Genomic DNA, 13,817 nt, shown 5'->3' with positions numbered 1-13,817 from the left:
ACCTTTTATAATTCTGTAACTCTGACTCATAGGGAAGCATTCTTGCTGAATCAGTTCCTTTGTGGGTCTGTTGTGGTTCAGATTGGGATTTTGATAACTTGGTGTTGCAGGGAAGAAAGCTTAGGAAAGCAGTGCTGTTCCCACTCAGGGGACAGAGGGAGCCTGTGTTATTTTCAGGGACGGAGGGGGGTTGCTTTCTCTTTCTGACTTCAGGTGCCAGGTAACCTCTCTGCCCTTCACATTCCCCGGTATCGGTCATGTGACCGGAGTTTGGCCAGAACCAGCAGAGCATGACCAAAGAGTCTCTCAGAATGCGCAATGGTTTTTCTGTTTTTTAGCTCGATTTAGGTTTCCGTTGGTTCTAGTCTTTGGGAACCTTTGGTTTACCTAAGTGTGCTATATTGTTCATAGTTGATAGTATCTTGTTAGTCCACACGTGAATATGTCACTCCTACCTCACTAAATAGATGAAGCATTTCTACTTATTTGCTACCGTTTGGAGAAAGGGAAATTCTAGGGAAACGTGTATTTTTGGGCTGCTTTAGAGTACACCTGTTCAAGAATCAATAATTAGCTTAACAATGACCAAACATGCCTGAGGGCCTTAAACAATCCACTGGAACAACGCACAAGAATGTTCAAAAGCCTGATTACTGTAGCGGATCATTTGTCATTTAGACAGGATTTAAGGAGAATTAAACCAATTTGAACAATTCATCTTTTTTTTATATCAGTTACAACCTCATTTGTAAAAAATAATGAAATAATGCACACCTGTAGAGATTTTAATGAGTCAACCAATGATTAGTTTGTAAACAAGTTTATATATATATTATATATATATATATAACTTTTTTTTTGAAAAGTAAATTAATTAATACAAGAAATCTGAAATTTTATTACACATTATTGAAATTTGTCAGGACTGACATTACAGCAATAGACTTACGTAACCCTACCAAATAAATAAAATATTCCCAATTTCTAAAAGTATATTTTCTCAGTTGTCACATTGTTTAAAGAATATCCTATTAGTTTAATATAAGTAGGAAACTTTTTTGTACTTAGGAATGTCTTTATTCTATCTCAGCAACAAACATGCATGTTACTGACCCATTTTTTTCCTGCCCGACGATTAATGCACCATATCGTTCTCTCTGGAGACAGGCATCTATTCACACAAAACTGCGTTTTGTTTTTTGGGGGCAAACAACATTAACTACGAATCGTCAAAATACTAATACTAAAGCCCCTCAATGAGCTTAAAATACTTAAAATACCACATCATGCCATGTACTATCAACTCTTAATATTCATATACACATATACTCGCTTTTAGCCTTGTACACCATTTTTGCATTTACTCAACAGAGAGTTAATGTTCATTTTTTGGAATTGATTTGATGTCATATAACATTCCTGTCATGTCAAGCTTCTTTAGATTTCACTCTTTAAAACTGACTACAACAATAATATTATACTTACTGCTAATGATGAATCTGCAGTATTGGCACTTTTGACTCTATACTAGTTTGGCACTCTCATTCAGACACGTATACGATGAATCTGTGGCAGAGATAATATAAAACTCTGAATCTAAAGAAACACAGCTGTAGTGTAAAAGGCCAATGTTCCTTTTTTATTTAAACTTTGCATTGTTATTCATACTGACCCAGCCAGTTTTGACTGAAGGTTTGGTCACCTGAGTGAGCGCCAAAGCCAGCCGTTACCTGTCCTACCTGGACCGGCCTCCATTGACCTGCTGACACTTGTCACTTTGACTCCCTGTGGAATTTCCTCACTTGAAAAACCTCAAAACCTCTCTAATAATTATTAGAATTTCAAATGAGGTGATCTGTACTTACCGTCATCATGACCAGATGTCAAGCCGCTTCTCGTCCTTTTGTTAGAGGCGACATTGATATGGGAGTAAGAGACAACAGTTGGAAGTAATGTGATATAGCACCAAGGTATCGCTCCTATATTTACTATAAGATGGTCATTAATTTTTCACTCAGCTTCTTTTGTCAGGTGTGGTTGCGTGTGTTTTGGAGCTGGACTGATGAAGGACTTGACTCATGTCTACCACGCAAACTCTGGCTGGTTAGATGTAATATAGTCTATCTGTGATCTGCAATGATGCATCTCATCCTTACGTAAGAATAACAAAGGTGGCAGTGGAAGAGTAAAGGGAGGTTGTCCGACTCTGGGAAACTCCCTGGAGGCTTCCATGTAAAAGATACAGAATGTACTTCTAATTTAACAAGTAGACCTGGTCCAGTGGCCAAAAGGAGAAGTCGGTGGTGATACGGGGCCGTTCCCACAAATTAACAATTGTATAAGTATTTCCAAGCTTTTTGGAATGAACCACCGGAACGCATCCAATGATAAAAGAAGTCTGAGGTAAACAAATAAATCCTGCCTGTCTTAGATGCCTCCTCCGCTCTGCGCTCACACTTCCCACCTCTACCCGTTAACTGATCCCGTGGCTAATTGTTCAGAGCGTGTGTGGTTAAGTTGCCAGTGGTGGGTAACGGAGCCTCTTGGGATCAAATGTCGGTGCTCTTACGAAGGTTCTTGGATGGAACGCTCGGCATCATTTTTTATTGTCTCCGGTTTAATTCTGCTGACATTTTTTTGAAATAAAACAATATATGCATAGTTTAAAAAAAGTGGGTCATGTTTATTAAAAAACAAAAACTTGTCGTATACATTTATTGCAGTTGTTCATCGCACACAAAGGTCGTTACTGGTTTTGCTCTCCGTCCCCATTGTAAGACACTTAAAGTCCTCTCCCCCACAATATACCAAGAACTGCATTGAATACAGTCACTTGCCTTGACAGTTTCAGGTGAATAATGACACGCATCCTGCAGTATTTACACACACCCAATACCTTTGATGGCTTATTTGTACCATTTAAGAAGTCCTCCGTTATCTAAACAGAACTGGCTTTTCAGTGGTAAACATTAAGGCGCCATGACTGTATAAAAAGTATATATGATTTGGTCTTGATTGTGACATTAAGATTTAGCGTGTTGACCTGAAAAAAGACAGAACATTATTTTATTTGTTTTGAAACATGATTAAAGGAGATTTACTCTAATGTCCTTTTAGGGATTTTTGGTCTCTGAAAAAACAAAGCCGGTCAGAGAAACGAAATCAAACACATATATCCTTACGGAGTCTCCTTGTTCCCTTCAGCTCGTTTCCTCAGTACACCCTCAGTTGAGTTTGGAGAGCTGGTTCGCGACTCAAGTTATTTTTCTCTTCGATCATCTTTCATACGTAGTCTTTCCTTTCCAACCCTGGGCCACCTGCAGACCGTGAGGCAGAGTAGGCCATTCGCGAAGGATTGTACCTGGTCTCGCGCGGCGGGCAGGAGCAGCAGAGCAGTCCGCCGCCAAGAATCAGGAGGGCAGCCGCCGCCCAGCCGATGTACAGCGCGGCCCCCAGCTCCCTCCGCTGAGCGTCGGTAAGCAACGGGTTGTAGAAGTCCCTGATTATTGTGTTGGCCGACCAGGAGACAGGGATGAGCTGCATGACTCCGGCAACGATGAAGAACACCCCGGAGATGATCATCACCTTGGACTTGGACGCCTCGTCGTCAATGCAGTTGGTGCACTTGGCCCCGGCGATGGCGATGAGCACCGCGAGGATGGCGAGCAGGATGGAGATGACGGTGAGGGCGCGGGCGGCCTGGAGGTCCTGGGAGAGGGCGAGCATGGAGTCGTAGACCTTACACTGCATCTGGCCCGTGCTCTGGACCACGCAGGTCATCCACAGGCCCTCCCAGATGATCTGAGCGGTCACAATGTTGCTGCCGATGAAGGCCGTCACCCTCCACATGGGAAGGGCGCACGCCAAAATGGCAATAATCCATCCCAAAATACAAAGGCAGATGCCTATCAACTCTAACCCTACCGACATGCTGAAAGGTCTTCCTCTTCTGCCCCTGACTGTGTGTCACACCTGAGAGGAGGTTATAAATCTGCAAAGACGAAAGGGTCAACCTGAGACCCAACTAGTAGTAATCTGTGAGTGTGTGATTTTCCGTTGCCTCAGCTTCACCAGTAACTTTTATAAGGTGGATCGGGTGGAGGGGAGGAGTCCTTGAAGGAGTTGACATCACCAAAAGGGGAGGAAGGACCTGGATACATTCTGCTATCGGCTTACATGGCCAGCTTCACAATGGGCCACAAAGAGGCCTTTCACAGCTGAAAGGGCATGCAACTCTTGCATATGTTATTATGAGCAAAGAAATAATTCCAAGATAAATAAAGGCTTAATGTTTGAATAAAAATAAAAGTAGAACTGTATTCCGTGGGGAGATGCAAAAAAGAAAAGACTGATTGTTCAAAAACAAACTATTGTGTTTATTATGCTCAAAGAAATCATGGAATCAGACTGCTTCAGAATCTGTGGTTATAATTTGTCAAGCAGCAGAGCATTCGAGGTCCTCAGTAACTAGTGGATCGATTCCTTATAATAAAACTGGTCGGTCTGATGATGATAAATTAAGAATACCTTTCCTGTGTTCACCAGTGACCTCCTCGTAACCTGTATATCATAAGTGTAGTGAAATCTCAAACACCAAACATTTTGCTTTTAGCTCTCAGTTTATTCTAGACAGCATTTAAAGGCGTATTCAGAAACTGTCACATGACCATCGCGACTGGATCACAACATTTGACTGGTTCCATTGGGCAGGTATTTTGTTCTCAATTTCCATGCCAGATATTAATTTGAGTAATATTTGTCAACCTAAAAGTTACAAAAAAGTACCAGGCCGCTGCTCATGTCGGGTGATAACAGACGTGGCGCTCTGACCGAAAGGGCTGATCAGGAACCTCCGGAGAGCGGCGTCACGCACGGCGGCTGATCTCTGCATACGCCTGGCGTCCTCTCCTCAGGGGGATTGAATTAGTCACTTGAATAAAACTTGCACACAGACTAAGGGAAGAGGAAAGGAGACTCTAAGCGCAGACGGAGGCACGTGGGCACGTTCACGTCTCCTAATAAAGAACTTCTGACCCAGTTTCTTAATAAGAGGGTGAGATTTATGTAACACGGATACAGGAGCCTGAGTCTGAGCAGCCTTTGTTCTGAACCGTCTCTGCCGAAGCACTGCGGCAAGAAGAAAACATGTTGGTCACTATCCACATGGTTACTGACAGCACAGAATAATCCGAGCGTTCTTGAAAACAAAGTTGGCGGCGGCGTACGTTCTTCCCTCATTGGAACAAATTAAGAAAAAACCTGCTGTGTGTACACTGAGCCCTTTAAACCTCACGGATCCTTCAGCTTAAGGATCACCTTTAAGTTACAAGTCTTTCACCTGCCCTGTTCTGTTTGACGGCCCTTAATGACTCGGTAGAATGCCCTTGAAATTCTTCGGGGTTGAGCCCGTCTCCCTGGATGTTCCCCCACACACCAGCGTTGACAGTCTCTCCCCCTCTGACATGAAGCAGGTCTATTGTCCGTGAAGGCAGCTCAGATGGTTGAGTGTGGGGAAGCTGATAAAGTAAAGGTTCTTGTTATCACAAAGCCAACAGACATACGGGAGACAGGTGGGGGCTGTGATAGACTCCCAGCCGTCAGCCTAATGGTTGAGTATGCAGGGCGCACAGAACCACATTTTACATGATCTATTTTTAAATGTTAAATCAACGCAATTGTACAGCCAAATGTGCGAACTTCTCATCACACCTATTTGAGTGGCAATTTAACTTTTATGTGATTTCCCTGCAACGTTGAAATAGCATGTTTCACCCTCTCAACTTCAATAACGATAATTAAACCGGCAGCCTAAACAAACCATTTTTTAAAAGGCCTTTTTAATGAAAAAGTAACATTTTATACAAAAACATTTCACATGAATTGGTTTACAGATTAAATAATCAATGTCGTCATGGATAAGTTGTTCAGCATCGGTGCTCCCAGCAGCCCCAAGGTCACACACAAAATATTCAGTACAGAAAAAACAAGTGAATTCTGCCCTCTGTTCTAAAGGGCATACAATAAACAAGAAAGACGTGTTGTAAAAACAATGACTGTCCGCTCCGGGTCTCTCCGAGCAGTACTCTCCCCCCTCCTCCCCCCTTGGGGTGTGAGAAAGGAGCAGGTGGCAGCTCAGACATAGTCTTTCCTGTCGTAGCCGCTCGGGGCGAGCGACCTAGTTTGTTGGGGGTACATCATCTTTGATGGGGGCCCGTATCTTTTCACTGGTTGCGGCGGGCAACTGGAGCAGAGGATGCCCCCTCCAATGAGCAGAAGTGCTGCTGCAGCCCAGCCCAGGTACAGGGCCGCACCTATCTCCCTCTTCTGGGCCTGAGGTATGAGCGGACTGTAGAACTCCATGATGATGCTATGGGCAGACCACGACACGGGAATCAGCTGGGTCAAGGATGCCAGAATAAAGGCCGCCCCGGCGGCGATCATCACGCGAGCCTTGGCCGGCTCGTCGTCCACGCAGTTGGTGCATTTGGCCCCCATCGTCGCCACCAGGACCCCTAAAATGCCCACCAAGATGGAGATGATGGTGAGGGCGCGGGCAGCCTGGAGATCCGAGCTCAGAGCCAAGATGGAGTCGTGGATTTTACACTGCATCTGGCCCGTGCTCTGCACCACGCAGTTCATCCAGATGCCTTCCCAGGTGGTCTGCGCCGTGATGATGTTGACCCCGATGAAGGCCGACACTCTCCACATGGGCAAAGCGCAGGAGACAATGGCCAAGATCCATCCCAGTACAGCCAGAGTTACTCCAAGTATCTCAAGGCCCACTGACGGCATGTCTGAACTCTGTGTGAGAAAAAGTGCACAGTGGTCTGCTTAATCTACGTCGCGGGGTGGAGATTGAATGAGCATTCTCAGGACTGCTGATTGCTCATATAAGCAGTAGATTTCTCCAGCATGGAGGGTGGAGTCACTTGGTTATTGGCCAGAGAGGAGTTCAAATCGTGGTCTTTCCCAGCTTGTTTGAATGTGCAAAAAAAGGGTATGACACGGGGAAGGACTCCGCTTAATCATTCACCTTCCTCGCCTCGGTAGCGCTCCCTCATATTTGGGTGAGGGGAGAGTAAACAGAGGCCCTGTATCTCAGGTGGAGTGGTTAAAGAATAACAGGCACGCTAAAGAACGAGAATGAATGATTTAAAGTCGAAGGCATTGAGGTTTTCTTAATGTACTCCTCTCTGACAAATGAGTTCCTGGAGCATTCTGAATTGAATACTTTTCAGTGGTGTGGGATTTGAACACAAAGGGCTTGTGAATGACAGAGGTTTTAAACGGATCAGGTTCGTTGGAAACTAGTGGAAGTACTCTGGTTATCTGAAGAGTGTTCTTGTAACTGTCCGGCAAAGCGCTTCTCTGTGAATACATTTACAAAAACCCGCTCCAAAAGTGATGAATGGTCATAACACTTTATCTTTCCAGTTACTGTAAACTTCATAACTTAGCTACTAAATATACACACTGATTTTCCAGCATTGTGGAGACAAAGATGTAATTCCTCTCGACCCGAAACTGATCTTAAAATACTTTCCTCTCGAAACCACAGGATGATAAGATATTGCGTAACGGGTTTGGGAGTGATTACTGCACTGTCATACTAAAAACAAATTTCCTCAGCTTCCTTTGGTTATGATGGTTCATAGAGGAGACTGTGTGCAGGAACTGTAATACAAACCAGACAACTCTCAACATACAGCGTCTGCATGTAAAAGGCACACAGGAAAATAATTTATTTGGCACACACGTATTTCTCTCAGGACATCCACATGTTTCTGGAGATGAGTCCAGAGTGTGGGTCAGACAAACGACTGTGTGCGTTTGCACAAGGGCAGCCTCTTATCAGTGTCCTTGCCCTAAAGGTCGCAGTGCATCATGGGATTCAACCTCAATTTAAGTTTTCCTCGTGCCACTGACAACTCACCCTCCCCCATGCACACATGGTCCCCTGGCAGTTTGACCAGGACCACCTTCATCCCCCTTTGAACCCGAACTGCACCTTTTATTATTTAAAGTCTACGACAATGCAAGGGACTGAAAATGAAGACGTGCTACTTTAATGTGGTGTCTAAAGTATCACTTTGTAACACAGCCTGCGTTTGATGCGCAAATTATTGAGATTATTTGAGAAATTTTGAACAGAGTTTAGGAAGAAAAACATGGGCAGGCAGGGGTGAAACATGTGTAATGTTCACCATCTTTGTCTAGAGGTGATGTGTTCTTCTTCATGCGTCTTGAGGCAAAGCTCCAAGACTACAATATCGTGTTGATGGTGGTATTTTGTTGGAACTCCTGTGAAGGGGAGATGCTGGGAGATATTGTAGCTTGTCTTCACCTCTGACTGGGCCGTTGCACAATCCTGCCAGCAGGGTCTGCAGTCACAGTGACTTTTAAGAATATTTAGAAGACCATCGTTTTAGATCATTAACCTCGTCGTTAAAGACAAAGCACGTTCAGGAGGCACGAAAAGCAATGTTTATCTTTTGTTCTTGTTCTTTTATTGCCTGTGTATTGCCTATTTATTTAGTGTGGAAGGCCATATAGTCTTGTATTTTTATTTTATTTTCATTGATTCATTTAATTATTTAAGTTCATTGACTGTTTGAGACTTTCGATGCACGTTTGTTACAGTGAATCCAACCTGGGGGACGAAAGTAAACAGTTGGAAGGCGCCTGATCAACAGGGTCTGGCTCAGTTACAGTGCAGGGTACATACCCCAGGAGAAGGAGACTTTTATCTCCGGCTGGGTTTCGCTCCTGCTAATGGCGGACGGGCTACAATGAAAGGGAAGCATAAGGGGCCTCTCTGAAACAAGCCACCCATTGTTCCTTTTCCTCCACGTGTATGGAAATACAATACCTAATTTTGCCGTGCAACTTATCGGTCAGACTCTGCTGAACTCTGGCATCTGGCCCTGTTTGTTCATGCGAAAGAACTCTAACTAATATTAATTTAAAGATCATGTTTTTACATTTACATATTAAAGTGCAGTTTTACCAAGTTTGTCTTCACCACACAGACTCAATAATGTGACTCAACGATCACATTGTAAAGAAAGTTTTGTTGTTGATTAAAATCTTGAATACAACTTTCTTTAATCTGTAGACATAAACAGACATAGAATAGACATTGTATTTATTTCAGATCAGACACAACCTCAATGTTTATTGGAAAAAGTAAAAAACCTGCACATGAAATAATGTATTAAAAGCCGTATGAGATACCCACCACTACTTAAACACACCATGAAACATCCGTCATACTTAATGTCCAAGCCCTCGATGCTGCATTAACATCCACCGCTTCTGCAAACATTTGTTGACGGCGGTCATCGCGTCTTTACCCGCACTGTCAGCTCGCATGTTCATACGTAGTCTCTTCTGGGGTATCCGTTCACCGACAGCATCTTGACAGCCGAGTAGTCCACCCGGGGGGCCGCCGAGCCGCTACCGCTCGGTGCTGCAGCCGCTCTGGGTGGGCACGAGCAGCAGAGCAGGGCTCCCCCAACTAAGAGCAGGCAGGAGGAAGCCCAGCCAAAGTACAGCGCGTTCCCAAACTCCCTCTTCCCCGTCTCCTGCAGCAGCGGGTCGTAGAAGCCCAGGACGATGGCGTGCGCCGTCCAGGACACGGCCACCAACAGCAGCAGTCCAGCCACCACAAAGGTCACTCCGGCGGTCACCACCAGCCGCGGCTTACTGCTCACGTCACGGCTGCAGTTGGTGCACTTGGCCCCGGCAACCGACAGCCCGATGCCCACGACGCACAGCACCATGGAGACGATGACCAGGGCCCGGGCCGCTTGCAAGTCCACCGGCAGCCCCAGCATGGAGTCGTGCACCCTGCAGTGCATCTGACCCGTGCTCTGCACCGAGCAGTTCATCCACAAGCCTTCCCAGATCACCTGGGAGATGACGATGTTCTGACCGATGTAGGCGGCCACGCGCCACATGGGCAGGCCGCAGGCCACCATCACCCCCAGCCAGCCCGCCACGGCCAGGATCATCCCGAGGATCTCCAAACCTGCGGAGTACATAGTCGCAGCTGGGGAGGAAGAGGGAGCTGCACAAGGCTCTTTTTCCTCTGTGGTATAGAAGGCCTCTCTGTCTCCGCGGGCTCAAACCTCCCCAGATGAAGGCGATATCGGATCTCTCGGCTCAACGTCTTATAAGACTTTTTTCGAGAGAGGGAGAAACGGATTCTACCTACTCCTTATGCAGCGTAGACGACTGAAGGTGGAGTCAGCTTAAGGTGGCATCGTTTTTTACCTTCAAACTGCACTTGCAAATGGGAATACTTTCACATTTTTTTCGCCACATGGGAAAACAATCAGTATTCTTACAAAAAAATATTTGAAATAAGTACATGAGACTTTTGACGCCAGTGAAGGATAATATTGAGGATAATATTGTCTTAACATCTACTGTTGACATTCATTCCTGATTACACTGTATAACGTAAAGATACCTGTACCACCTTTCTATTTTATGTCTTATAAATGTTAGTGTATGTGTACTTGACATGTGACAACATTGAGGAACTTTGCTGAATCACAATCAGTATGAGACCCTGTTAAAAAAAAAAAGGTGGAACAATGACGCGCCCTGTTTTTGCCTGGTGAGATACCTAATCCCTCCAGGAAGAAAAAACACAGGTAACTGGCCTCATTGTCAGTGGGTATGTTTGAGGCGTTGTCATTTAAAATGGAGGATAGTTAAATATAAAAAAACTAAATATGGTGGTCTCATAACCGGAGCAGAAAACACTCTTTTGAATTTTCATGGGACATAATATTGCAAATGTCAAACCACAAATACATATCCAGGGCTTAATGGTGGCTCTGTGTATTTAACCCTCCTTTATATGGTCATTTTTGGGGAAGCCTCAAAGGATAAAGGTCATATTTAGTTTTAGGCCAAAAATCTTACAAACCATCAATTCCTTTGATGTTTAATTAATTATTGACTGTTAAATCCTTAGCTCCTCCTTATTGTTGCAGCGGCTGAACACCAATTGAATCGAATCTTAAATCAACAGGCGCCACTAGAGTCTCTTATTGTGCGCCAGACAACAGGGCCTCTGAGGTCTGTGTCATCACAGGCTTTCCTTTAATTAACAGAGGTCACCTGGGGTCAGCGGTCATGAGTATCTCTGTTATCTTGTGCATAACCTCCTCCACACGCACACACACAAACACTCAATCACCCTCTCATTCTCCCATTCATCCCATAGGTTTCTTAAAAATTCTATCTCTAGTTTTTCAAGTCTTCTTCAACGACGATGTTGATTTCGTGAATGACGGTCCCTTTAGACCAATTAGACCATAGAGTATGCTTTAGGGGAGGCTTACCGTGATTGACCGGTGGCTGCTGTCATATCATATGCATTCCTCATATGGTCACTTCTGCTCCATTGGTCCGAAAAACTAGTGGGTGACGTCACGATGATTAGGTCCATTTCTACTATTGTAACTGTACACCGGCCAAGTATTGAGTTTCACTGAGGGAATACGCCACATTTCAGAACCAGTAGACGATCTGACTTCCATTTCAGTTGGACTTTAAAGACTTGAAGTCTCCTTCAGAATATAAGTCCGACTTCATGTTCAGTACGCCACTTATGTGGAAATACATTAACCCCCTTTGATAACTATTCTAATACAGATAAAACCAAGAAAAATGGTGTTTATAGAAATCCTTAAAAAATGAAGGAGGTGGGTTAAAACATTTGTTCAGATGATAGAAGGGGGTTCAGAAAAGATGCATATTCGTTCATGGACTTTGGAGACTTCACGCAACCATTTTTAATGACTAATAGTGCATGTGCTTATACAGGAAGTGCATGTTTTAACAGACAGAGGGAGCCACCGTTGCATTCTCTCTGTGATGTGTTAATTATGTTTTAGGTTTAGCAGAAAGTGCCCGTCAATAATATGTTTGTGGTTAAAGGGAGTCATCATAAACTGGTTTTGATTCGCAACTGTGTCTGTGCAAGGAGTGTTTAATATTCGGTATTTCCAAGTAATGATGTTTGTGTCTCTTGGAATCTCTAACAACCGTGTCGGGATGAAACCAGATACTTGATTCTTCTGCTGACACGATAGGCGTCTGTATTCAGGAAGTCCCTCGGTGGAGGGTGAGACACTGCTGCCTTTTCATATCTTGTGCAGTATCAGTCATGTGTTCACACCTGCCCAACGCATCTTCAAAAACACACTCGCCTGCCTCTGAAGGCAAAACAATTCATCGCTCAATCTGACGCATAGAGAGTTTGTTCTGGTCCTTTTGCAATTATCTTTTCACTCACCGTAAGATTGGACATTTGAAGCTTAGGTTTCTTGATTTGCACATGAAGGTCCTGTTTTAAAAAAGATGTTTTTGAGGACATTTAGTGCAGTATGCGTTCACTGAAATCATTAGAGTCCGACATTTCAAAACATTCCACTGATTGTCACATTTAAGGGGAGATTCTATTATCATACGCACGCTTCTGTTTGCTGGGTGCAACTCATCGGTGTAGATATTATCTCTGAATGACATGCTACTCTTTATCTGCACCAAACATGGTCATTATTGAGGGAGTTCCGCGTTTATTGTTGTCTCTGCAGGTCCCTTACGTGTAGCCACTCGCTGAAAGCAACCTGCCGTACATTCACCTGTCGTGGGAACGGGAGCGAGTCCGACCGGTTTCTCTGAGGCACCGCTGTCTCCTTTGGCTTGTTGTTGCCTCACATCCAGCTTTCCTTTATACTAAATACTACCTGATTATTCTTTTTGACAAATTCTGTCCATTTTCAGGAAAGCACTTTGCTTTTGTTGAAAGTTGTGTTTCATTATTAACTCATTTCGGTTCACACGAGGTATGACCACACCTGAAAGAACATGGATTTGAGGGTTAACTAATAAAAAGTATGGAACCAAAAGTTGACCCTGTGTTCTGTTAATTATAAAACCCTTAAAACGCCCTGATCCTGGTCTCTAAAAACAGAACGGTTCCTCAGGCCAAAATAGAAACCTTCAGTCCCGCCCTGGAATGTTTAGCACATGACCGGGTTTCACGCCAGCTTCCGCTTCACGCGTTTACTCACCTGTTACCTTTACATTTCCTCCCTATGACAAACATGGTCTGCAGCAGAATGAATCCTACGAAAACCAGAATGTACGTTTACTCAGACACTGTACTTAAGGACACATCTGATCAACTTGTTCTTTATGCAGTTTTAAACTTCATTATAAGGAAACTGACTGAGTTTCAGTAGCTTTACAGATTATAGTTCAGTGACAACCAGGTATTTCTCCAGATGTGTTGGTGTTGAATGTTTTATTTGTGATAAACTAGTGTTGGGAATACTAGCTTACTTCCCAAGCAAAACAAAGAGAGAGACTTTGAATTATGTTATTATACTGTACATCTTACAGGCTGTGCATTGCTGAAGCTTCAATTACCAACAGGATGAAAAGATTCACACACAATAATCAGGCAGCAATATTAATACACAAACATCATATACAATTGTACGACACTGCCTGGGAACATGTTACTGATCAATGATCAATGACACTTATAAAGGCTTTTAAATGCAGGATTTTTCCTTGTGGTATTTTCACAATCGGGAACTTCTCCATCCATGACTTTTCATCTCTTCAGGTTCCTGTTTTGTTCTTGTGATCGCCTGTCATGCCCAAACACGCATGAGTCACTGAGGATCCCACAACCGCACTCCCGTACTTTGGTTTTCCAGTGAAACTGTGACGCGTACCTGGACAACAATGGCCTCGGGGCTCGCTTTGATGACATCACTCTGCAAATA

At 44.0% G+C, this 13,817-nt stretch overlaps 3 protein-coding genes across 4 annotated transcripts; all 3 read right to left on the bottom strand.

The window, feature by feature from the left end:
• Positions 1–2,662: 2,662 nt before the first annotated feature.
• LOC120829037 (claudin-3) lies at positions 2,663–4,073 on the bottom strand. Its single transcript, XM_040192794.2, has one exon. It carries the CDS (start codon positions 3,928–3,930, stop codon positions 3,283–3,285), a length of 648 nt encoding a protein of 215 aa, XP_040048728.1. The 5' UTR covers positions 3,931–4,073; the 3' UTR covers positions 2,663–3,282.
• A 1,730-nt stretch (positions 4,074–5,803) lies between these two features.
• LOC120829579 (claudin-4) lies at positions 5,804–6,885 on the bottom strand. Its single transcript, XM_040193831.2, has one exon. It carries the CDS (start codon positions 6,790–6,792, stop codon positions 6,133–6,135), a length of 660 nt encoding a protein of 219 aa, XP_040049765.2. The 5' UTR covers positions 6,793–6,885; the 3' UTR covers positions 5,804–6,132.
• Positions 6,886–9,134: 2,249 nt separating this feature from the next.
• Positions 9,135–12,734, bottom strand: LOC120820303 (claudin-9). Of its 2 annotated transcripts, none has more exons than XM_078081797.1 (3): positions 12,493–12,734; positions 12,314–12,364; positions 9,135–11,506 (listed from the first exon to the last, which is right to left on the bottom strand). In XM_078081797.1, the coding sequence occupies exon 3, from the start codon at positions 10,041–10,043 to the stop codon at positions 9,375–9,377; it is 669 nt and encodes a 222-aa protein (XP_077937923.1). In that variant the 5' UTR covers positions 10,044–11,506; positions 12,314–12,364; positions 12,493–12,734; the 3' UTR covers positions 9,135–9,374. The 2 variants fall into 2 exon arrangements, with proteins under 2 accessions (XP_077937923.1, XP_077937975.1); XM_078081849.1 differs by having other exon boundaries at positions 9,135–11,432.
• Between the last annotated feature and the right edge of the window lie 1,083 nt (positions 12,735–13,817).

Source organism: Gasterosteus aculeatus, chromosome 1, assembly GCF_964276395.1.
Source record: "Gasterosteus aculeatus chromosome 1, fGasAcu3.hap1.1, whole genome shotgun sequence".
NCBI lineage: Eukaryota > Metazoa > Chordata > Actinopteri > Perciformes > Gasterosteidae > Gasterosteus > Gasterosteus aculeatus.
The sequence above is the reverse complement of the archived record's forward strand: the minus strand, read 5'-3'. Positions and strand labels throughout refer to the sequence as shown.